Source organism: Amia ocellicauda, chromosome 9 (genome assembly GCF_036373705.1).
Source record: "Amia ocellicauda isolate fAmiCal2 chromosome 9, fAmiCal2.hap1, whole genome shotgun sequence".
NCBI lineage: Eukaryota > Metazoa > Chordata > Actinopteri > Amiiformes > Amiidae > Amia > Amia ocellicauda.
Genome location: NC_089858.1, coordinates 17,861,516 through 17,886,853, shown reverse-complemented (window position 1 = coordinate 17,886,853; position 25,338 = coordinate 17,861,516). Strand labels below are relative to the sequence as shown.

The following is a 25,338-nucleotide window of genomic DNA, read 5'->3' as shown; positions in this document are numbered from 1 at the left end:
AAGGGCACTGGCACAGTGTGCAGCAGGCAATCAGACAGCAAAATACGGAGCCGTCTGAACCTCCAGCCCTCTCGCCCGGGCCTGCTTGGCGTATTTTCCTAAGCTACGCATTGAATGATTAACTGCCTTGAATACCTGAGCCTTCTGAATCGGTGTGTCAAGAGCTGTGCTTGTATGTGACAAAGACCACCCTTTGCTATTGTTTATTTATTATCATCACTGTTGTCATCATTCCTTCACAATGTTTCTCAGACAGCCTGTTCAATCCTTCCCACAGGGATGAAATGCAAAACAATAATTTTATTCAGAGCAAATTATTACTTTTCCCTCCCATATTATTAATCCATGGAGCGAATGTGATACTCCCTGTGCAGGGCTAAGGGGACTCAGGGCTGTGCTTGTGGGGGTCCTACCCTCCGCACATCGGCAGCCAGCAGGCGCTGCACGACTGAGTCTGTGTCCAGGGGGGGCGTCTGCTCCAGTTGAGCGGTCGGTGTCTTGAAGGCCAAGGACAGGTAGCCGTCCAGCGTCTGGGGGTCGATCGAGGGGTCGATACTCTGAATGGCTGTCCGTAGTTCTGCCACTTCGACCTTGCTGTTTACAGATACCATTTCAAGGGATACTTTTGAAATCCAATCCACTGCTATATACATGAATATATGAAATGTCAGAATGTTTTAATTTTTATTTATTTTTAAATATATAGAAGTACTGAGTCTGAATATCTGGCTTCTGGAAGGTCTTCAGTTTGACTACCTCCCCACGGTATACATGCGTGCAATTGAACACCTGAACTGACCTTGGCCCAGGTCACATGATTCTGAGTGGAAAGATGCAACGGACCAGTACTCACTCTTTGTCGCACAGTTGGGTCCTCAGCTCCGTGAGGTATTTGCGCTTCTCGGCGTTGGCCTGGTTTCTCACCAGCTTAATGAAGGCCCCAGGTTTTCCTTCTCCATCCTGTGGAGGAAATGTCCAAAACTCTTGGGTTGTCTGTGTTGTTGGAGAAATTTTCACAGAACCCCAGAGAACAATAGCAGTGAAGCAAGGACCTTTGCCCTTTCCATTTATGCCAAAGGAGGCCTTCGATTAAAAACTGCCCTTTTCATTTGCTGTGGACTGACCCTACTAAGGAAAATGGAGTTACATTTTCTACACATTTAAGATATTATGTTGTATAAAAAGGTATATGAAAATAAGTTAAAACCTTGTTACTTTTAAGTTGGGAATGTTCTGGTACTAGCAGAAATAGAACATGAATGATCATCATTCTAAAGAGATGGGTATGAACCTCTTTTGTCTGGGGCTATTTGTTACAATGATATAAGTGGTTGGCTGTGTATTTACTGGCCACTAGAGTAATTTACATGAGCAAGGAACTACTTTTGAGTGAACAATTCATGAAGATTAACTATCATGAACAGTGCATACAGTTGAATGATTAAGGCTACAAAAATGATAAATGCATTTAATTCAGACAGTGAAATGCAAATAAGGCCAATCTAACCCTTGCTCCTTGACTTGAGGTGTAAACTGGTCTAAGAGATAGGAACAATGGAGCAGGAGTGACTGTACAGATTGGTGGTTCTATATGATCATGAAGAAGGTTCCTCATCATTAGGGTACCACCCAAAAGGGTTGCATATGGGAGAAGAAATGGTGATAAGATGGAATCTAACAGTATGATAATCTAATGAATGAGAATTATACATACAATCAGACAAAAGTTCATGTTTCCTATCCTTCCTCTCCTCTCTGACGCTATACTGTGCTCATGTGTTCTCCCAGTAGATTTAGGTATACTAGCTTATTTGTACTACTGTAAATGTTGGTGGCTCCTTTATGGTCTAATGCAATTGTTACTATACATGTAATATCTGTATCTTAGAATCAATACATATCAAAACTATTTGGCACAAATGTTTGCAATGGATTTAATAAATGTAATATACAAAATAAAATAAAAAAGCCCAGGTTCCCAGCTGCTGGTGTACAGGGTGAGATGAATCGCAGGCAAGAAAGGTGAGTGGAATGAGGTACCTCGTTGAATAAGGCCTGATAGGCAATGCTGCCCCCCGTGGCCTCCAGCTGGGCCTGAGCAGCCTGCACCAGCTCCTCAATCTGCCCCTCCGTCTTGAGAGGGAACGCTCGCCTCAGGGCCTCGCTGCAAAAACAGACCATAGCGTTAGTATTTACCAAAATAGGTTAACGTACCAATTCCTTTTCAAGAGCAACTGGTAGAACTCTGTCATCATCAGTTGTGTGAAAGCATGCCCACCCACCACCCCAAGACGAGCTTATTTCAGTCTGTATAAAAAAATATTTCTTCCCCTGTATATACAGTCCAGTTAATAATCGGCATCTCCCTCTCACCTGAGCTCCGGTGGGGTCAGGCAGCCGCTCTCTGTGGCGTCGCTGTGGATCAGCTCCTTCAGCAGGTGCGACAGCAGGCGAATCTGCCCGTGATACACGCTCTCATCCACCTGACACACACACACACACACACACACAGCTCAGGTCTCCGCAACATCTCTCCTGGATTCATTGCTGCCCTGGTGCCAATGGAATTAATTTATGTTTATATCCAAAATTAGTTTTTCATGTTGTGTTTTGGCCCCTCCTCCCTCTTGTAATAGTACAGATCTCTACCTGCAGTATGGGTCAACACTGTTTGCCAGCAGACTATTCCATGACAGGTTAAACCAATGGCAAATGTTCTTAATCAATCACTTGCTATTAAACAGATGCAGGAATCCCATAGCCTACATTCAGAGAGGAGGTTTGGATACTGCAGTGAGCGGGTGGGGGGGATGTTTCAATATGTTCTGTCGCCTAAGAGTCTTTTCCCAAATTCACCTTCTATAAAGAAGCCATTTATATTGCATGCTTTTGATCATGTTGGGATGGAGCGTGTTCACCACTGCTATCCATCTGTTACCCTTGACCCACCTAGAAGCCTTTGACCCCTCAGACTGGTGTACAGACAGCCAGTCCAGTGGTGACCTGGTGTTAGTGGCGCACCTTTCCTGTGAGGATACTGAGGAAGAGGCTGATGAAGTCATCGTCGCGGTGCTGCCTGCACCCCTCCACCAAGCTGTAGGCCCACTGTGCCGCCCGCTCCCCATACTGCTTCTCCAGGAAGCCACGCAGAAACTCAGCCAGGCTGCTCCTATCCTCTCTCTGTGGTCAAAAGAAAAGAAAAGGGGTGTCAAGTCAGGACTACTAATATGCTGATGTGCTTCAATTTAAACAAATACAGACAAAGAGGTGTAGATAAACACGGAGCACTGGAACGAGGTGGAATGGGGAGGGTCCCTGCATCCCCCTGTAGTTACCTGCTCATCCTCTGTGGTTTTCTCCTTCCAGACCTCCTTGATGGTGTTCACTATATCTGCCTTCTTCAGCCTGAGGTTTCTGATCTGTCCATCGTAGCGCAGGTACACCGGGACATGCTCTCCTGTACCCTGGGCAGACACAAGGGGGTGCTCAGTCTCTCCAGGGGGGATGGGGCTGGGCCAGTCAGCTTTTGGGTTCACAAAGCAGATGGTGATATATGGTGTGAATGCTGTAGTTTACTGCAAGCATCAAAGGAAAATACAAACCTTGTGCTTGAAGGCAGCACAGGGTGGCAGCCAAAGTATCGTTTACACATAAAGTAAATCCTTTATTTACTTTCTTTTGTTCTGCTTTGGAAATTGCAAGTATGCCAAATTCGTTTGTTGTTGTTTTTTTTCTGAGCAATTCAACCTACATATTGAACATACTTCGGATATTTAGGCTATGTCTCTTAAGTGGATTTAAATTCCCTCTAGGCAAAGAGAGAGGGAGTTCATCTCTTTATTTTTTGATCAGGTGTGAAGCTTGCTAAATCTGAGGTGCTGAACCACAGGGTTTACAATTACAGTACAGTGCCTTAGAAAATGGAGGCTTACTTCACAGCAGGAATATTTTATAATATTTTAAATTTTATTTTTTCAAATAAAAACTCTTCATTATGTTGTAATTGTTTTACTGAAGTTAGGATACGTCTCAGTACAGGCCTGCCAAGGGACTTATTGAACCAGCAGGATAATGACTCTCAGAGTGCTGCAGTTTTAGGAGTATACAAGCTCGTTCTCTGTGTACCAGCCCATCAAAGATATCCTTCTCTCTGGACACCCCTCCCGTCAGCTCCTCCAGAAGAATGCCCACCAGCTGGTCACTTGACTGCCCCTGGGACAGCTGAGCCCAGCGCTCACTGCCCCCAGAGATCACATCTGGAAAAACAAAGCAAACTCCGCTGTCACTAGTACTGGCACTTATGCTAACTACTGGCTTCACTTAGCAGGTGAAGGGGGCAAAATTAAATTATTAAACACATTTGACGATTTTATTTTTTTTAATTTATATGCCTGTATGGTCTTGCTTTTTAATATTTTATCCAAACACAAAAAGAAGGCGAGATCAGGAAAGAGAGTCAGAGAAACTCAAGACTGCGAGAGCATTGAAGATGGAAGGCACGCTGACGCAGAGAAATGCCCCGGACACACTGACAGCAAGAGACCTGCACACTGACACACTGAGACGCACACAGTGACGAGAGTAAGACACACTGGAGCTAACAAACACGGAGTGACGTCAGCACTATTCCTGAGAGCTACAAAGGAGCGCACAGTGACACGGGGAACACAGAAGCACACACATGCCGACAGAGGTGTGTCCTGTGGTTCAGTGAAACACACTGGAGCACACAGTAGATGGGGGGGCGAGGGCAGTACCTTGACACCTGTCCCAGCGCGGCCGGGGTGTGGACACAGATCTGAAGCGCTGTAACTCGGCCTGCAGGCTGTCCCTTTCCTGCGCAAGCGGCCTGTGCACCCCCAGCAGGGCGTCCAGCTCCAGCTTCACCTGGGCATAGTCTTTCTGCAGCACCTCCAGCTGGGGGGGAGAGGACAAGGCATCATGACTCAGATGCTGGACACTCAGTCAGACAGTCCTCGTGATGGCAGCAGCAGCAGCAGCCATTTCCTGTTTCCTGCCATGTGGCCCAGTCAGCAGCTGGTTTATAACTGCAGAGGTGTATGAACTCTCTGAGTCCCGAGAGGAATCTCTTCAGAGTTTGTTTGTTTGTTTGTTTATTCATGCAAATTACTACTGCCCAAATGTGTACCATACCACACAACATCTCCTGAAAGAATCCTGTTACGCAACTGTGTTGATTCCACCAGGAACCCACAGAAAGATACAGGCAGCTTTCTGCAGTGTCATGCTGAATAAACCACATCACAAACCACAAAACAGTTTATTACCCAAAGTAGATTGCATTTATGAAAAAATAAATGCCTATAAATATATATACGTAAAAATAAATCGCTTTGTAGAAAGAACGAAAATAGGCTTATTTTTTCTTCTGCTGGGTTCCTCTATGAGAACTATTAGATTAGTTGTAACACATTTACAAAGCTAATTTCTCTGGGCTATAACATATAGGCTGCAGTGACAGAGCAGTCACCCCAGTTAGCAGCTGAGCAAAACACGTTAATAAACAAACACATACAGGAATACCCCACCCAAAAAGAGTGAAGATGCAGTGAGGCTGCTGTGTGTTTTACCTTGTTCATGGCGTCCCTATGTGTGGAGTCCAGTTGCTCCCAGTCCCGGCGCGGTACCACATCCCCGTACTCAGCCTGCACGCGGTTCAGCTCCACCTGCAGCCGGGTCAGGTCCTCACGCGCCACGCGCAGAGCCAGCCGCAGCCGCACCACGTCCTCCTCCGCCTCCACTGCACCGCACACAGAAAACATGTAGTACACACACTGCACTGCCATACAGGACGCCTCTATTTCTGGAGGAGTGCCCCTCCTGCCATTATTCCCAAGCACACCCCGGCAAAGCATAGAACGGGGGATTACAGTGGGAAAAATCCCCAAATAATTCAATTCAATTCAATATAGGGCAGTACAGTGCAATTTCTTCAAAATTCAGGGACTTCAGGGAAAATGAAGGTTGGTTTGGGGCGAGAGGGTGCAGGGGGAAGCAGAAACCAACCCATTTTGGGGTCCTACACACCGTACCTTCCTGCTTGGGGCTCTTCTGGTCCTCCTGCAGGCATCTCATGTTACTGATGTCAGCCACAAGCAGTTTACGGGCATCACGCTCCTCCCTATAGAGGAGGTATTGCGCAGCCAGCTCCTCCTGCAGCCGAGACACCTGCACACACAGATGGTGGGGGAGAGGGGAGAAGGAGAAAGAGAGGGGGGAGAGTGATGAAGACGGGCTGGAGCACAACTGCAAAGAGAGAGAGGCACTGGACCACACCAGCACAGACCAAGAGACAGAAATAGGCTTGAACACATCCACTGACACATCTGGAGGACAGGGGCTGCGTGTGCCAGAATTCAGTACCCTAAGAAACACATTTATGCGTGCATCATGACGTTGCAATCACAAACTGCTGTAGTTGAACAGAAGGAAACACATAAAGCATCAGAATGCTAAACAAATCACACGAGCTCCTGCAGCATTGTGAGAGTTGGCCATAGCTGCTGTGATTGGCTCTTTCGGATTCTCATTGTTGGTAGGGATGTTCGTTTTGGAAACAAGTGTGTCTGCATTGTATCCAATTGTTCTCTCTTGTCCTGTTTAGTCCCCACCATCAAAGGCAGACCAAACATATCCAACGCCTCCTTAAAAAGTGAGGCTTTGCTTATGTAACCTCCACCGGGAGCCCCTCAGACAAACAGCTGAGGCACCTCTGCAGAATTTCCATCATAAATATTCTAAATAAGTGAGCCGGCCCCAGAGTCCCAGGGTACAGGCTCTCTCTGCCTCAAGGCTGAAACACTCAGATGAACCATGAAAAGCAACAGCAAGAGCAACAGCAAAAACACGTTTACTCTTAGGCATCGCTATGCTGAATCCATTCCATTTCTTCATCTTAAGATCGTTTATTCAACCATTATACATGCATATCTCTCTACAATATACCCCAGTATGTCTACAGCTACATGATGTCAAACACTCAACCGCACAGTGGAGCGAGGGCTACTTGAAAAGGTTATTCTAAGTTGCCAATTTGCTGTAACTCAGAGTGGAGCGTGCGATAGCATGAAATGGATTTTCTGGGCAAGTGAGAAATCCAATCGTTTCTGTGCCCCCCCCCCTCCCTTCCCCAGCTGCGTTTGTCCCTCGGCATGATGCTCTTTGCTTTTCTGCTCTTTGTGTGTTTTTGGGTGTGAACCCTGGGTAGATTGTTGTCCACAGTAATTACTCTCCCCCGGAGAAACAGGAGGGATGTACCTGGGCCTGCAGGCCGGTCTGGCTCTCCCTCATCTCCTCGATAACCCAGAGCAGGCGGCTCCTCTCCTGCTTAAGGGCCCTGACCTCAGCCCGCTCCTCCTTTCCCAGGGCCAGTACCCTCTGCTCACACTGCTCCGACACCGTCGCCAGCATCGCCCGCAGCGGCTCCAGGCTGCGGATCTGACCCCTCAGGTGAGCTGGGTTGGGGAAATGAAATATGGATGGTGGTGCCAGCCGGCCATTCCTCATTGTCACTCTATTTTAGCACTTTTTACTTCATCATTTGTTGACAGCAGATTTTTTTCCACAACTACTTGCCATCCTTATTATTCCTTGAAACTCAGCATAATAACTGCTCACCTAGCGTGACTTCATACTCGTTCTTGATGGCTGCGAGTAATGGCTTGTAGGTTTTAAAGTCCTCAATGAAATAGCCAAACACTTCCTGGTAAGCCTGCAAGACAACGAAAATTAGGCTAGCAGCAAAAGTCACTGACCCACCAGCGACTCCCTGTCTTTACCCTGTTGTATTGTCTGCAGACCCTGCCCAATGCCATGGTGCTCCAGAACCAGGGTTTGGGGGTAGGGCCAGGGTTGTGTGAACGAAAGCATGGACATTCCTGCAGAGCTGTTAGAGGGTGGATGGAGGCCGCTGTTATGGGTGTGGATGTGGTTGTGAGTGCTGACCTGCAGTCTGCACTCCTGTGCGTCAGGCTGGCTGGGGTCCAGGGTCTGTAGCTCTCTCCGCAGGTAATTCTCCAGCTGCTCCAAGAAACGGGGCTTGGAGACGGATCCCGAGGACTCCTCCCTGCAGCTGCACTCGGCCGGGACAGAGGTAAAGGGAAGGGCAGGAAGACTCTGTAAGCTTTGTTTTCAAGTGCAAACATACAATACAATACAAATACACTCTCTATCTAATCTTCCAAAACTATATCTTACCTAAAAAAAAAAAAAAAAAAAATTATAAATAACAAGAAAAATAATTCTTTCATTTCTGATGCTCATTGTCCCTTGTGAGTTTTGCAGCTTTAAACAGTTAGTTATTCTGAAAGAAAGGGTGAAGGAAACTAGGCTTCAGTACATATAGGCTCAAAATATATCAGAAACACACCCACCACCACCCAGCTGACTTTTAAAGCTACGCAGGTACACAGACACTACTGACTTCCTATCAGCTGAAGAAAACCATCTCAGGTGTACATGCTAGCCTATCGAACCACTGGCCTAGACCTCATAATTGGCTCTTCACCCCTTTTTACAAGCTAAGTGGATACTTGTCCTCAACCCAGGACTCCTAAAACAGGCACAGTGAAACCAGAGAGTAAGCAGAGAGAGAGAGAGAGAGAGAGAGAGAGAGAGAGAGGCAGCACGGACAGACCCATGGATCCTGGCTTCGGGTGGCAGTGGGTGTCTGCGTCCTGGCTGGACCGTGTGTGAGGTTATGTGGGCAGGCCAGGTGGACAGGTGCCCCGTGACACCAGCTCCCTGCAGAAGCAGATACATTCAAAACAGCACAAGAACTGCCTACTGTTGTGAATCAAAGCCCAGATCTTCTCTTTACCGGCATATCAGTCCTCGGGCATTAAAATAAGAATATTCCACTGTAAGATTGACTCCCTCGTCTGTTGATAGTCCTGTTGTATTTATTTATGTAGTATTATTATGATTATGGCTGTTGTTGTCATTACTCACACTTATTCCTCTCAGTGATAGGGAGCCCATGGCATCACTGCACTTTTCTTGCCGGTTCCTGCTGTCTGGCTGTACAGCTCCACTTGTAAAGCTTGAGGGCATTCTGCAAAATAACTGAGTTATACAATTTGTATAGAATTTAAGTAACACATCTAACGCACCTGTATGCTTCGGCTGTCCTGATCAAGTTCACTTATATTTCTACTGAGAATTGCTAGTGTGAGATAAATGTATCCTTACTAATTAAACTCATTGGCCATACAATCAGTAAGAATGAGAAATAGAGTTATCATGTTTTAATAACTGTGTTGCCATCATTTGCAAAGTACTTAATAATAATGAAATAATAATAATAAAATACCCTCGGCACTCCTTTTGCAGCGACATCCTTGCTGTTTCTGTATACTGTCAGTAATGTGAACCCACGACCAACACAACTCAACATGGATGTAAACACAGCGGCTCTGTGTACACTGCGCTGCCATGGCGATTAAGGACCCCGGCAAGACCTTCACAGGCCGCCTTTAGCCAGGACGTAAACAAGGATCTTTATTTTATTTTTTAGATGTTTACACTTCCATATAAAATCATTGTTTTATCATTTATAATAATATATGATGTGGTTATTTGTCGTGGCAGCGACAGCATCATATATCACAATGATTTCACGCTAAGGGGTACGCTAAATAAGTTGTGCATATTTCATTATTGTAGTCATGCGTATGTAAAGCTAAAGTTCGTTTGTATTTGATTTATTTTAGAAAGATAGAGACAAAATTCACAGGCGGCATAGAAGCACACGGCACTTGGGCACAGTTTCTAGCAAAAAAAGCTGCTTCTGCATTTTTATTATTTATTTAGTCATTGGTTTATTTATTTAAATAACGCACTGTGATACGTGTTTTTCTGCTCATATTAATTGGATCTAAAGGCTCGTTTCAAAATATTCATAGATGTTTATTTCAAGAAAAGCCAGCTAGGTAGGCTATGCGTCTTGGTATATGTAGTTCATCTGTGCGAGGTTTGTTCTGTTGCAAATGGGGAGTTGGTGTTTTAGGAACTACATTTCCCATGATGCCTTCCACTTCTGCTGAGCTGCAACAAGGGATTGTGGGGCTTGTAGGAAGTGACGGGGAATGCTTGTGTTTGGCCAGTTTAGAATACGTAACTGGACGCAGCTCTTCAGGACTACATTTTCCCCTCCTCCCGTAGCGTGATTTTCACGGACGCAACGTAACACCTATTTATGGGTGTTGTAGTCAGCAGTCAAACCTTATAATCGTAGAGACCCATTGCGCAGCACGGTCCTGCAGACTACATCTCCCGAGCACGCCGATGACAGCCCGACTGTAGATCGTTGGTTATCCGGGGATATCGCACTGCTGTGTCTCTAGTCTATTTCACTCTCTTCTCTTCCTGCGGATTGACACAATACAGTAGAAAAAAGCAAAACAAAACATTAAAAGCCAAAAAAAAAAAATGGCGGAGCTCGGAGCGGGGAGCCTACAAGGGGGGGACCCTGCTTTCAATTACCAGGAGCGAGAACTAAACGAACGATTGAAGCGGCTCTACCCGGCCGTGAATGAGGAAGAGACCCCTTTACCCCGGTCTTGGAGCCCCAAGGATAAATACAGCTACATCGGTCTCTCTCAGAACAATCTGCGGGTGCATTACAAAGGTATAGCCATGCCGACATGTTACCAATAGCCTCCTTTACCCGGGCCAGGGCTATCCTGAAGGCTCCTAGCGTCGTGTCGAGTGTGTGCGCTTATATGTACGCAATCTCCCTGATCTAGTTTGATCTGCTTTGCCGTCCCCCGTTTGCTTTGTTGCACAAAGGAACGGTTGACAGCTAAAGATGACAGTGTTTGGGTCTGCCAGGTTGGAAGACCCTCGGCATACTGAACTATTTATATCTGTATTTCCTTTATTAATATGTGAAGACACGACCCGTAGCAGCTTTGCAGTTGAAATGCAGCACTGCTTTCGTTCATTTTGTTACGTCTCCCCCCCCCCCCTTTTAAAAAAAAACATCAGCCTTTCATTTTATCATATTTATTTCTGAAAATTGTTTAGCTAATGAAGTGTTAGAGGGCAGCTTCCTAGCTCTACTCAACATATTCCCCCCCAAGAAAAGAAAAGACGGAAAACATGACCATCACTTGTCGTGACAGTCTGCAGACCGTGATACTTGTTTTGACCAGTTTTAGGAAATATGGGCGCACGATAGGGGTTCGTCTCCACTGCAGGTAGATTGGTAATATCCGCTGGCACAGTGATGGCAGCAGGTTGTGTTTCTGTGTGTGTTTTAAATGGACGATGCACGGTGTGGAGACTGGACAGGAATCCGTAATGATCTTGAATTTGGCATTGCAAGATCATGACGGATTCCATAGCTCTGATATGGTTGCCGAACACAAAAACAGATCAGCAAACCCCTCTGTGTTGAGTCTAGGCCTTACATCACAATGAGCTGTCTCTTTCCATTACACTGGGGCAAACTGGATGTCTGTATTGTTTATAACACTGTTTTAATAGATTTACTTTTTGAAAAACAATTTGAATTATTTATGGGATTATTAATTTAATTTATGAAATAGATGTTATTACATCTCACACATTTCTTGTGTTGCCAATGCATTTTGAATCCGGCTCCAGATGTTTACAGATTGAAGTTCAGGCAACCTGTTGGAAACCGAAAGAGGGGCTTAGAGCCAGAGGTGATGGTAGGTTTCTTGTCAGAAAACAAACTGCTGAGAACGGGCACTTCTTCAAACCCTTTTAGGTAGGCCACGTATAGTAATTTCTGTATTTCTAGCCCAGAGGTGACCTACTGTCACAATATTCTCGGAATCACCCTGTTTTTGAGTATGATGTCACAGGATCTCATGTTGCAGGGGACACTTCAGTTTAATCACTGACTGATTAGATAGGTGTGCAATACAGCGTGTCCACAGTAAACATGCAAAATAATGAATAGTTTCTCAATAGTGTTTAATCTTTACACAGCACTTTATCATGTCATTGTATTTTTATTTTTTTTTTCATTTTTGTGGCTTTCCTTACCTGATCAGAAAGAGAGGTTATGCTTGACCTTATTGAAATTGAAGAATTATGTGTGCTTTAAAAAACAAACTGTCTAAAAAAACGAATCGTGAAAACTTTGACAGTTAATATTTATCTTCCTGTTTTTCTGTGCCCCTGCCTGGCTCAGGTTTATTTTTTTGTCTTCGTGCTCAGTGTCAGGCCTTTATTTTAGGTACCCTTGAGAAATACTAGCTTCCAACAAGGCCTATATTTGTGGTGCAAAAGCTATAGTTCATCTGAGCACAGACATTTTAGAAGATCGCTCTAGAGTTGAATGCAATACTTTGATCATTGATTCAAAGTGTTGGCCACTTCAAAATGTGGGCAAAGCATTGCTAGGACTCTCCCTTGAGCTTTGTACAATCTTGTGACGAAGCACTTGACTCTGGTTGGAAAAGAAAATGAACCAAAATAAAAATGTGTCCTAAAAAGAGATTAATGCACAGATGCAGACATAACCATGATTGATATTCAGGTAGTTGCACTGCCATGAGGTGTTTCATTCCAGGCCCTTTGTAGCCTGCTGGGGTGATCAGCTATAAAGATGCTGTGGATAACTGGCAGGTGCTGTGTATGTTCTAAGCATCATTGAGACAAGCCTTTTTTAAATACAATATCTCTTAACAATGGAATGAAACCAACTACCAGAGACTATAAGGGCTGACCACTCTTAAGCAGTTTCCTGTGTTGTCTGTGGAATCTCATTAATTTCCATTTCAAATTGTTGTGATTTTTATTTATTTAATAGTCCCTCCCCCCACCCCCATCCAACACCTCAGTTCAATGAAATGAGTCCGAGACCTAGTTTAGCCAATATATGGAACTGGTTTCTTGTTTCGAGGCCAAAGTAAAGTTGCTAGGCGTCGTGCTTTGTTCAGAAGAAGTGATCTGTAATCAAGAGCTGGGCTGACAGAGAGTGGAGTCAGAGAGGAGTATGTCAACAGTGAGCTGAAAAGAGGCCTTGGCTGCCTGCCTGGGGTCCTCTCCTAAATGTGCTCTGCCTGAGTGGAAAGGAGCACTGTTCATAGTGCAAAGGTCTCCACCGAGAATAGGACGTTTTCCTCCATTATACAGGAAGAGAGAAAAAGAACAGAAAACCCCTTTTACTGCAGGTTAACCTGGTTCTGTGTGTACAAGAGACAAATGTGCTTTTAATTGCCATTTAAAATCTGTGCTTTATTTAGAAGAACGCAAAGTATCACCTCGGTGTGTGGGGAAATCCTTGTATCTACATGCATGTTTTTCATACTGTAGTATATCACAGTGAAGCCTGAGGGGTTAAATAGAGAGAGGGAGAGGGAGAGCGTGGAAGTTATAGTACAGAACTCAACCACTAGACGTGAGAGAGAATTTGGATTTGTAAATGTAAAAATAGCTTCTGCTGCTGCTTCTTCTTCTATTTTTATTTTCCATAGAACATGCATGCACCATTTTGAAAACCTTTGCATCCAGCATGATGACTGTAATTAGGAAGTCATTGTTAATACATTTGCAAAATGGTTGTCTCCTCTTTGAGTCCAGAGAGGGCCTTACAGTGGATACAGGGCTGGCGGCTGGTCGTTGCTTGCCTGTGCAGAGTGGCAGTGCAGCCCCACAGCGTCTGTCTCCTGCCTGGCTCCCGTTCTGATGTGGCTGTGTGACATTTATATGCACATGAGCTCATCTTAAAGGGATAACTTTTTTTTTTTTTTTTCTGCTTCTCCCTGTGTGGGGAATATCTAGAGAATGCATAATCACCTGGCTCACAGTCACAGCAGAGGAGGGAGAGAGTGACTGTGACATCAGTGAGGGAGGACAGGTCCTGCTTTATTTCAGCAAGGGAAACAAGGGGGAGGTCTTTGTTTTTATTTCAACATGGATATTCCAGGATGGAGGGATGCAGGGAGGATGTGTTATTTTAAAAAATAGGCTTAGAATATATTTCCTTTCTCTCTTGTAGATGTATATATTTTTTGTTTTCAAGCTTGTTCAGATTTGCTTTGTTTAGTAGCTGTGAAGTCTCACAAGGGGTCTCGAGCTTCTCAAGGTTTGTGGTCCAATGAGATGCCGATCCAGACCATGCTTAGTCTCAAGGCAGCTGCTCAAGTAGCCTGTTCACAGTTCATGGCTGCCCAGATTAGCACTTCTGAGCAGTCCAAATCATAGTTGTTGATTCTCCCTGCAGTGATTTTGATTGCAAACTTGTGTATTAGGCTCCTGTCCTTAGATTGGTTGGCAAGACCTAGAACTCGCAGACTAGTCCATTTAAGGGGAGCAACTGGGTGTTGGATGGAATGAAACTTACAAGCAGTGGTAATTACAATATTTTAGGTTTGTTGTATCTTAAATGTGAATAAACATTTTGTTTACAGGGGAACGTTGTGATATTTATAAATCACACTGTTTTCTATTGGTAGAAGGGTCTTCGTTCAGTCAATACCCCCCTAGGAAATGGTAGTTTCACATCGAACGTGATCCCATCCAGTTCTGCTCAGGCCACCGCTACCTTATCTTGGCAGGGTATTTTATAATTTCTTAACAGATTTGTGTATTTTATATTAATAATAGTAATATATTCTTGTTAAACTACAAAACATAGGCTATTTCCTGCTTCCACACTACGTTTCAGAGATTGCTTTTCATTTAAAGAACAAATTTACACAATGCTAGAGAGAACATCATCATAGGAGTGTTTGGTGCTCTTTGTTAAGATTCCATTTGCTACACTGGCAGAACAGCTTTTACACTGAAGATTATTATTATTATTATTATTATTATTATTGTTATTATTGTCTTGAGTGTTACTCTCACATTCACATGCTGTTCTATTATTTTTACTGCTGTGAATGACTCATTAGATTATTCATAGCACTAAATAACTGCATAATTAATTGGTAGACAAAGCACATTTCTCCCCGTTTAACTAAAATCTCCGGTACAGCACAATGCTGTCTGTGTGCAGACCATGTAAGCCATTTAAAGTAGGTGATGAATATTGCTCAAATTTGCATTGGATCTTGGGATTGTCTAGCAATTGTAGTTTGATTGTTTAAATGTCCCTGTCCCCAAAGGCTGAGGCCACGGTTCCTCTGCACTGATGCATTTCTGGTGCGGAAACCTGGCCCTGTTTTCATTGCGGTTTTCTGACACCAGTTGATTTAATCTCGGTACATGAGTATGGATGCCCCCTTTATTTATTTTTTAACCTAGTGATTCTGACCAGAAACTCAAAGTAAAGACACTTGGGCCATGAAGTGTTGAAGCCATGTTGCCGGGGCTATGATCGTGATCCCTCCTCTGCCCTGGCTGGTATCTTGCTGGAATCTTGTTGGCTTTTCAGCTTAATGTGTGCAGTGGAGGTCTCAAACCCAGTTCCTGTTCTGCTATAGTATTAGTTTTTTTTCCTTCTGAATTGGAGCTCTCTCTCCCTCTCCCTTAATTAACCTTATTTTATCAGTTAGACAGGTGTAACCTCATTTAAGGGTCTTGTTCAGTTCATGCCTCGAACCATTCCTCCAGCCTTCAGTGTGAGCTACCCCTGTTTGTGATCTGCAGCCCGTGGAGATATCTTAAATTTGTCACGTTAAGCAGTTACCAGGCAGCTGGATTGGGTTGACAGTTGGAAGACCCTGCAGCCCTGGTTTGAGACCCCGGCTCTGAGAGGCCCACCTGCTGTGAGAGGTCTGTGTGGGATTGTTAATGTAGCCTCAGTGCAGTTGAGCAGGGTGGGGACAGGAAACGGCACAGGGTGTATGTGTGTATAATGTATGGATGTCTATGTATGCTTACACTATGTAGATGCGCCGGCCCAGACCAGATGCCCTCCCCCCACTCTATGTATATATTTGTACACGCATAGCCCAGGCAGGGTTGAATATCTGCGGGATCCAGACAATAATTTGGTGCCCATTGTGTCGAATTGTTACGCAATCCTCTCCTAACATGGAAGTTACACCATAGCCTTGGCAGACTTCTTCCTGGAAAGTTGAGCTATTATCTGCTTTTCACTATAAACCTAAATCATTTTTTTTTTTTTTTTTGTTCTTGAAGTGATAAGGCACAAGTACAGCTGTTCTTGTAGTTATTCATTCACCATCTTAAGCTTGTGGTTGTTTCTGCTTTGTGGACAATTTTGACTCTTAACAATAAGAATTATTATAATTTAATAAATAATGATGGGTTTTGACAAGCCTCTGTGCCTTCTCTGGTTGTGGAGAGATGTTAGTGCTTGTGACCTTTGACCCACTTGCTGGGAAGAGTCCCACAGACCAACTAGAACATTGCTGTGACTTCAGGCTGTTTATACCAAACAATGTTTGGAGAAACTGTAAAAATGCCCAATGGGATATCGGGATCCTGAAAGACATACAGGACACAGTACAACTTGACTGCTGCTTTCTTATTAGGATGGCATGTTTGCTGAATGTTTCCCCAACTTGTGCAGCGCCCTGTGTGTGGGGTGCTCTGTGCAGTTTGACTCTGTGTGACCTGTGACCTCTCTGCTTTCTTCAGGTCATGGCAAGAACCACAAGGATGCAGCCTCTGTACGAGCCACCCACCCCATCCCAGCAGCCTGTGGCATTTATTACTTTGAAGTGAAGATAGTCAGCAAAGGCAGAGATGGGTAAGGGGCCTTTTACTTTTGCTTTTAGGATGCACTAGCTTTTAGCTCATTTGGACTGTGATTATTTATGTACCAAATAAAAATATGCATGAAACAGTCTTTCCTTAGACTGGTCTTAGTCAGTCACACAATGCATTCTGGGAATTTTAAGACACTTGAAAGGAAAAACAAACATGGCAGACGCTTCTCTAAAACAGTGATGTTCACAGTTTGGAGTGTGAGAGCCAGTGGGACGCTCTGCCTGATAGCATCAGTGACAGTGTCGCTGTAGACTCAATGGAAAGATACTTAAACTCTAAGTAAGCCTGGGGGTTATGCTAAGTCTTAATTTTTATGCAACTGATTAACTTGCATTACACTAGTCTAACTGTCAACTGAAGACTACCCTAATGGATTAGGCTAGTCTAATATAGTTTTATGCAACCAGCCCCAGGGGCTGTAGGCTTTGTTTTGGATACAGTATTACTTTGCTAGAGGTTGATTTAGAATAGGCTAGTGTAGTTTGTGCAGCAGTGACACGGGGAGTGTTTTGGCTGAGGGGCTGTTTGGGGTATCCTGTGGAAGTAAGGAAGTTAAAAAGGGTTTGTAAAGGTATGTATGTTTTTTGAATTTAAATTGAGGTCTGTGTTCAGTTTTGATTTGAACATGGCAGTTGTTGATCTCCTCCAGTCTGTGGTGTCCAGATAAGCGTGTGAGGCTTCACCACACATTCCTGCTGGGATTGTCACTGCAGGCCTCTTCTGGTTGCACAAGACTGCAGCTGATCACACCTCCCATACATTTAGAAAACAACAAATCGAGTCTTCATGTTGAGTCTATATCAGGAGCCTGCAGCCCTGTTCCCGGAGAGCCACAGCCCAATTATATTTACATTTCTAGGTATATTGAAATAATTGGTAGAAACTTGCGAAATCATTGAAAATGTCAACTAGTTGAGCAGTTTTGTTTGTAACCCTGGACCAAACAAAAACCAGAAGACTCTAAGGCTCTCCAGGCCCGGGCCCGCAGTCTAAACCAAGTTTTACAGTGTACTCTCTGCTAATGTCGTTCCTTCCTTGATTGCAGGTACATGGGGATCGGCTTGTCTGCCCAGGGGGTCAATATGAACAGACTGCCTGGTAAGTCGGTGTATTGGTTGGGATGGGGTGAGATGATAATTGTGGGGGGAATGGGAGTGGTAATTGGTGGTGGTAGGGACCGACACAAGTTGGCAGCTGTGTTTTTTTGTCAGGCTGTCAAGGTCACATTGGTCACACTGTGGTTTTGAGATTCTGTGCCCAGAAGACCGTGGTCTCTCTGCTTCTCATTCACTCACAGTTGTCACAGAGATGAGTTCCAGAAAAGAGCATAGCACTTCATAAGGCCTCCTGTTTCTCCTGCTTTCACTCTGTTTTATTTCCTGTTGGTTAAGTGGGTACAGGTTTTGATCCTCCAAAAACCCTCAATTTATTTGTTTTTTAAAACAAGTGTTTCAGCTGGTTAGTTCTTTGAAAACCACATCACGCAAGTAAAAATACAAAAACAAAAAAACCAGGCCACATCAGTTCATGCCACTAAGGTATAGGTTAATTGATTGGTTTGATTTTATTTATTTTTTATTTTCTGCTTCTCTCTACATTCGCTTTGCCTGCTGTTGGGATTTCCAAGTGGTGGTGGTGGTGCTGGTGTGGTTGTGGGGCTCTTCATGTTTAATTGGAGCTCTTCTAAAGGGCGGCTCCTTCAATGGGCAGAGCTCCCCCTCTTAACACTGAGGCAAGGAGGCAGACCGAAAGAGATGCCGACTGATGAATCCCTACGTGTCCTGCCTGAATGATTGACATCCTGAGATACTGTTAGGCTTACGTGTTTGCAGGCAGGCAGCGTAGTGATGTGAGGGGCTCAGGTTTGAGCTGCTCCCTGTTCAGTGTGATCCAGCTCCCCCTCCGCCCCCATGTTCACAGAGCTGCCTCAGTGACGCGGTGTCTCAGCTCATGGAGGTCACATGGAGATTACCCGCTCTAGGCAGATTTGTCGCCCTTATTAGCTCTGGGGTCATATGGACCTGTACAGAGCACACTGCCTCCGTACGGCTCGCTTCATTTCCAAGCAACAGCGTTCTACATTTATTTATTTATTTTTCTACCGCCCCTAACACCCCCACCCACTTTTATTTTTTGGGTTTTCATCTGTCCATAATATACCTAACAATTAGATTAGATTAGTAGAGAATGCTAGTCGGAGCACAAGCATTCCCCCATTCACTACGTTTCGACAAGGCTTGTGATTTTTGTTTGCTTTTTTTTGTTGTTGTTGTTGTTGATCAGGTTTAGAACACGCCAGTGCTTTATTTGTTAGGCAGAAACGTGTGTGTGTGTGTGTGTGTATGTATATGTATATGTATATTATAGTGCAGCTGTGTTTGGCAATTTACCCCCTCCAGCTTGACTCTGTTGGTTACCTGAACTCCTTTGATTCACAATCCTTGTTATGCACAGGTCAGTTCTCTGGTTGACCTTGCTTATCATTCCGCGCTATTTTGAGCGTGACGTAAAGAACACGTCAGGACAGCCCCATTAGGAACACTTTGTATGGAAAAAATGTAAATGTTGCCAACTGCTGCTGTGCATGCATCTCTACATATGTGCATTTGGAAAATGGGAAAGACACGTAATCAGTGGTGGCTGTGTGGATGCAATATGTGTTGCATAACGAAATGAAGGGGATAAAAGCGTGTTAATCCCCGAAAAGGCCCCTGTGCGCCAGCTTGTGTGCACGACCCAGACTGGAGGGGGGATCGCTTAGCCTTGTGAGAGTCATTGAAATGGGTTTTGGAATGTGGAGTGTACCCAGGCTTCCAGAAATCTCCATGCTTCCGCCCCAGCCACGAAGTGTGGACCGTTCTTGCAACCAGCTGTCTCATCTCTGCACAGTTGGGAGCGCCCCATTCACCAAAACACTGTGGCTGCATTAATTTGTTAGCTGCGTTATTGCCTTCAGTGTGTAACAAATTGCCCTGTGTGAGATCCTCGTGCGATCTCATCCCTGAGTGCTGGCTGGGCTGGGGGGGGGTGTTAACTGAGGCGCTGTGATCAGAGCATCACTCTCTCTCCCTCTCGCTCTGTGTGCGGTGACCTCTGTGTGTGTCTCTGGAGCACTTGTCTGTCAGGGCCTCTGTGATTTGACAGATCTGTGTATTGCTGCACTAGGGAGGGGAGGGAAGGGGGGTTGGTGGGAGAGAGAGCTGATTAAAAACCGTCTCAGAGATCCCTATAGGTAGTGTTAATCAGTCATTCCCGAGACTGTTCCGGAACAGGCAGGCCAGTTGACAGATGTTTTGGGCATTCCAGAAGGCCCGGCTAGGAGTTCTGTCTTCCTGCCATTTGATTTAGCTCTCCCTTGAAACCGCTCGCATGCAAAATTCTACAGAAACTCACCGGCATGCTATGGGCTTTACAGAAATTTTAAATAAAAGAATAAGGAAATCCCTGCATGCTGTACTTTTATCTGCTCTGCTTTCATCGATCTTCTCATCACTCAGGCTGCAATGTTCTTCTTAAGATGCGTGTTGACAGCAATGTTGTCATCTTCAGTATTTCTTTTGAGTAAAGGGGTAGGAAAAAAAAATATGTGGGCAGGCATGCTCGGTGCAGGTGGTGCTCAGCATCATGCTTCAGCAGCCCCGTGCCCCCTCGCCACCCCAGATGCCTGCTTGAATGCCTGTTCTGAAAAGACACTGAAAACTGTGAAGCGGCCCTTTGAAAAGCAGGATTGTTCTCCTTCAAGAAAAGTAACGAGAGTTTCTACTCTGCAGTGACCTTCACACCCCCACCTCTCTTTCCTCTCGTTGCTTTCCTCCTCTTCCTCCTCATCCTCTGCCCCAGATGCCTGCTTGTGCTCCTATCCCGGTTGGGGGCAACAAGGCCCCCAAAAACTGGGAAACTGCTTGCTGAAAGGCAGCTGTATTCTCTGCACTCTTGCATTTTTAATTGCTTTACTCTGGAAGACAGTTTGTTTGTTTTAAATAGAAATAAACCCTCTCTGTAAAACCTGGAAAGCCAACCGCTAATCTCACTCAAAGCTGCACCCTCCAGGAGACACAGTGGACTTTTTTACTCCTGTGCTTCCCTTAAACAACGTCTGGGAATTTAGCTATTGAAAGGCCATACAGATCTGATGTAGAATGGATTTGTATGATCCACGCGGTGCAGTAATTCCTGCCCTGTTAGATAAGAGGCCCCCATAGATAGTGCTGGAGGGAACACCTCTCTGATCGATACTCTGGAATAGTGTGTACCCTGCTGCACGGTTGCTCTCTCTTAACCATTAACTTGGGAGACATAGTTAAATATAATGGCCAGTCGTCTCCAGACTGTTCTTGTGTGAAATTCACATTCTCTTTACTTTACGGAGACAACATCCTGATGAAAAAATGCCAGAGGCTCTACAGGAAATGCTGCAGCCACTTCAGGGAGCAGGGGTTTGAACTTTTAGTTGCTTCTGTGTCATAAAATGACATTTGGGGGTGGGGGTGGGGGGGGAATAATTATATCATTAGATAGATGCATCATATTAAACACAGTCCCAGTAGCAAACGAGCTGTGTTGGTGGTATATAATATATTTTCTAACTCTTAAACCTCTTTCTGAACAAGTCAGGTGAAAGTTTGGTTACCCCCTCCTCTTTCTCTTTCTTCTTCTCTCAGCTGGGGGAGGTGCAGAAACCAGCTCTGGCTGAACAAGTCTGCACTTGTCTAGGGAGGCCATTTAGAGCCGATAGCTTCTGAAACCTATTCCTTGCAGGGTGAAACCTCTTTTCTAGCCCCCCTGTGTCAGTCGTCAGCACCCGCTCAACACCCATGAAAAAGTAAAGAAATGGAGAGAGAGAGAAAACGGTTGCTCTCGCTGCACAGCCTCTGTGGTGTGCTTCGTGGTGTGCACGGCCTCTGGGGTGTGCAGGCTGAGCCAGCAGGTGCACCTGACTCAAAGGTGCTATTCAGTGCACTCTGGCCAACTGCTCACCTGACTAGGGCACACATTGGGACACTCACCCCCATTAATAATATTTATTTAAAGAGTGTGAATTTTTGCCTTTGGGCATTTTAATTTCAGTCCTTCTCTTCATCAAGCACTGGAAATTTACTTAATTAACATTTTCCAAAAAAAGGGGAGAGAAGTATTTTGGAAGTCAGAAATCCTATAGTCATTGGTTTTCACAGATTCCCACAAATTCAGATCAGCTATTTGCACTTGCTTTCCATATCATCTCTAGCTGCACCCGCCTGCCTTGCATAAGAAAATAAATATTTGCAGATTGATGGATGTACAGTCATATATTCTCTTGTTGTGATCAACATGCAGTGTGTGACTGTGCAGTGTTTCTGGGATTTCATAATAAGCCGTCATTGGCTCTGGTGAAGCCTCCACTCCACTATAAATCAGGTTTGAGTCAGGAGTGCTGGCTGTAGGCAGTGTAACTAAAGGTCAATGATTTAAGCACTTGTTTTTGGCAGCTGTTTTGGAGGAGCCACAGAGCTCTCTGTGATTGGTGCACAGCTGGGGCAAGGCCAGCCCACTGCAGTTCACAGAGACTGGGACAGCTCTCTCAGCCAATAGGCTTGCCTTTCTGGAGTCACGCTGACCTATCGCTTACCTTGGATGCGCACAGTGTGATTTGTCCTTCAGGTCCTGTTTCTCCTCTGAGGCTGTGGAGCCCATTGGATCCATCCAGTAGATTTTTCTGAGAGCTGGTCATCGGTTTGCACAAGTGTACACTTGTTTTTATCATTACTGTTGTTTTTATTTAAAAAAAATGTATTTTGTGTACAAAAAAACAAATTCTGCAGTGGAATCCTATTGGAAATCTGTCATTTGTGGTGTTTTTTTTGTTTGTTTAGCTTTTTAAAAAACACACATCCTTGGGCTAGTCGTGCTTTCCCTCTGGTTCTTGTTTCGGTTGTCCCCTTTTCTCTTCCTTTCATTCTACCCCTCTCTAGCATGATTTAAGCTTTTTGTGTGTGGCACCTCAAAGCACCCCACTCGCCCCCGTCCAAGGCTCTGCTCGTTGGGAGTGGGACTCCCTATTCCACAGCATGCCTGGTTGTTGGAAAATGTTCTAACCGTGGGATAGTTTCATTTGTCTGAATGATGCCTGTTCTGTGCTGCCTACTCTCGGAGTGCAGGGGGCTGAACGAGCGCAAGGAGAGTCTGCAGATGAGAGGAGTCCACTCTGCCCGTCTCGCTCGCTGTGTCATTAGCGCTTTATTGATGAGGATTAATGCTGAAGGGGGGCCCTGCTGATGCCCAGCCACAGGCAGCCCTGGAACACAGTGCTGTCTTTGCAGGGCCTGGCTGAGTGTGGCCAGAGGCTGAGCTCGGACACTGAGAGGTAGAGGGGGAGGCAGGAGTTGGGGACACTAGGACCCCGTTCACATTTGAGATTTATGCCGGTCCAGGGCCGCCTTAACTCAAATGTGAATGGGGTCATAGGTTTAAGGCGGCCATGGGCTGGATCAAAACTAGTACCGCTTTTTGACCCGGCAACCTAAATGTAAATGTGAACGCGCCCGGCCCTCGGCCGTGTGAAAAGCGTCAGCATGTGACGCAACTCAAGCCCCGCCCCCAGAGACTTGTGTCTGATTTAAAGGAGATGCCAACGGAGACATAAATACAAGTACCAAAACAGCTTACACACTGCACAAGACAAACAGTATTTTCTCTATATTGTTTGAATGTCATATCAATCTATAGCCTTAAATGTACAGCTACATTTCGCTAGCTCACATCTTTATGTATTAAAAAAGTAATGACTTATAATGATGTAAACAGTTCAAACTACTCAAACGGTTAAAATAAAAGTGTGTAGCTGGTAAACTTGCTATTGTTTGTTCTTGTACTAAGTACGATTGAAGTCTGAAATTGATCAGTATGCATTTTACACATGAAAATTATAATTGTGAAATTGTGAACGGGACCAGGTAATTTTTATTCACTTATCAGCATTTTGCATTAAAACGATAAAAATTTCACCAAAGCAGGTTTCCAATCAAATCAATGCATTTTAAAACGAGACGAGCTGTTTACTATGCAATCCGAAATACGATTATATTGAGCTGAGCAGTACAATCACAAATGCCGGCGTTGCAGTTAACAACTGGGATGATGCAGAAATTAAAGCACTGTTTACAATGTGGATGGAAGATGAAGTAAAAAAAAAAAAAACCGAATGAAGTGCACAGTGCTGCTGTCTATGAGGGTATAACTATAGAAGTGATCACAGAAGCCTTCTTTCGAAGCATACGATTGCATACTAAGGATACGATTTCTTGTGATTTAATGTAGATGTCCTACTAAATCATGTGCTTCGCTTTCAGGTGAATTGTATAACAGCACTTTTAGACTTGCAGAACCGAAGATAGACATTTGAAAAGGGAAATATATGAATTAGATTCCCCATTGAACCAGCACATTTTTACATTATATTAGAAAGCTTCGGCTGCAAAGGGTTAAGATGACTTTCAAAGAAAATATAGAACCGATCAATAGCTTATATATATCAATATTAATTAGATGTGATTAGAAATACATCGCATACAGTGAGGGGAAAAAAGTATTTGATCCCCTGCTGATTTTGTACGTTTGCCCACTGACAAAGAAATGATCAGTCTATAATTTTAATGGTAGGTGTATTTTAACAGTGAGAGACAGAATAACAACAAAAAAATTCAGAAAAAGCATTTCAAAAAAGTTATAAATTGATTTGCTTGTTAATGAGGGAAATAAGTATTTGACCCCTTCGACTTAGTACTTGGTGGCAAAACCCTTGTTGGCAATCACAGAGGTCACATGTTTCTTGCAGTTGGCCACCAGGTTTGCACACATCTCAGGAGGGATTTTGTCCCACTCCTCTTTGCAGATCCTCTCCAAGTCATTAAGGTTTCGAGGCTGACGTTTGGCAACTCGAACCTTCAGCTCCCTCCACAGATTTTCTATGGGATTAAGGTCTGAAGACTGGCTAGGCCCCTCCAGGACCTTAATGTGCTTCTTCTTGAGCCACTCCTTTGTTGCCTTGGCTGTGTGTTTTGGGTCATTGTCATGCTGGAATACCCATCCACGACCCATTTTCAATGCCCTGGCTGAGGGAAGGAGGTTCTCACCCAAGATTTGACGGTACATGGCCCCATCCATCGTCCCTTTGATGCGGTGCAGTTGTCCTGTCCCCTTAGCAGAAAAACACCCCCAAAGCATAATGTTTCCACCTCCATGTTTGATGGTGGGGATGGTGTTTTTGGGGTCATTCCTCCTCCTCCAAACACGGCGAGTTGAGTTGATGCCAAAGAGCTTGATTTTTGTCTCATCTGACCACAACACTTTCACCCAGTTCTCCTCTGAATCATTCAGATGTTCATTGGCAAACTTCAGACGGGCCTGTACATGTGCTTTCTTGAGCAGGGGGGCCTTGCGGGCGCTGCAGGATTTCAGTCCTTCACGGCGTAGTGTGTTACCAATTGTTTTCTTGGTGACTATGGTCCCAGCTGCTTTGAGATCATTAACAAGATCCTCCCGTGTAGTTCTGGGCTGATTCCTCACCGTTCTCATGATCATTGAAACTCCACGAGGTGAGATCTTGCATGGAGCCCCAGACCGAGGGAGACTGACAGTTATTTTGTGTTTCTTCCATTTGCGAATAATCGCACCAACTGT

General features: G+C 44.7%; 2 protein-coding genes across 2 annotated transcripts in view; one reads left to right on the top strand and one right to left on the bottom strand.

Annotated features, from left to right (window-relative positions):
* Positions 1–104: 104 nt before the first annotated feature.
* Positions 105–9,441, bottom strand: tsnaxip1 (translin-associated factor X interacting protein 1). The gene is made up of 16 exons (XM_066713560.1): positions 9,332–9,441; positions 8,971–9,073; positions 8,657–8,763; positions 7,966–8,092; positions 7,639–7,732; positions 7,279–7,475; positions 6,054–6,189; positions 5,592–5,761; positions 4,758–4,917; positions 4,126–4,256; positions 3,336–3,464; positions 3,022–3,180; positions 2,374–2,483; positions 2,041–2,164; positions 854–960; positions 105–594 (listed from the first exon to the last, which is right to left on the bottom strand). Exons 1-16 carry the CDS (start codon positions 9,355–9,357, stop codon positions 387–389), a joined length of 2,088 nt encoding a protein of 695 aa, XP_066569657.1. The 5' UTR covers positions 9,358–9,441; the 3' UTR covers positions 105–386.
* An 801-nt stretch (positions 9,442–10,242) lies between these two features.
* ranbp10 (RAN binding protein 10) overlaps positions 10,243–25,338 on the top strand; it is a 28,154-nt gene continuing 13,058 nt past the window's right edge. The window contains exons 1-3 of the mRNA XM_066713558.1: positions 10,243–10,648; positions 16,549–16,660; positions 17,726–17,778. Of these exons, the coding sequence (XP_066569655.1) occupies positions 10,450–10,648; positions 16,549–16,660; positions 17,726–17,778 (364 nt within the window). The 5' untranslated portion in view covers positions 10,243–10,449. The remainder of the gene's footprint in view (positions 10,649–16,548; positions 16,661–17,725; positions 17,779–25,338) is intronic.

Bases quoted from the DNA above. Each gene is read 5' to 3' on its own strand.
- tsnaxip1 (XM_066713560.1), bottom strand. From the start codon at position 9,357: ATGTCGCTGCAAAAGGAGTGCCGAGG. The intron at 2,165-2,373 runs GTGAGAGGGAGA...CTGTTTTTGCAG, and splicing joins CTGACCCCACCGGAGCTCAG to CGAGGCCCTGAGGCGAGCGT. The intron at 961-2,040 runs GTACCTCATTCC...TTTCCTCCACAG, and splicing joins ATCAGGCCTTATTCAACGAG to GATGGAGAAGGAAAACCTGG.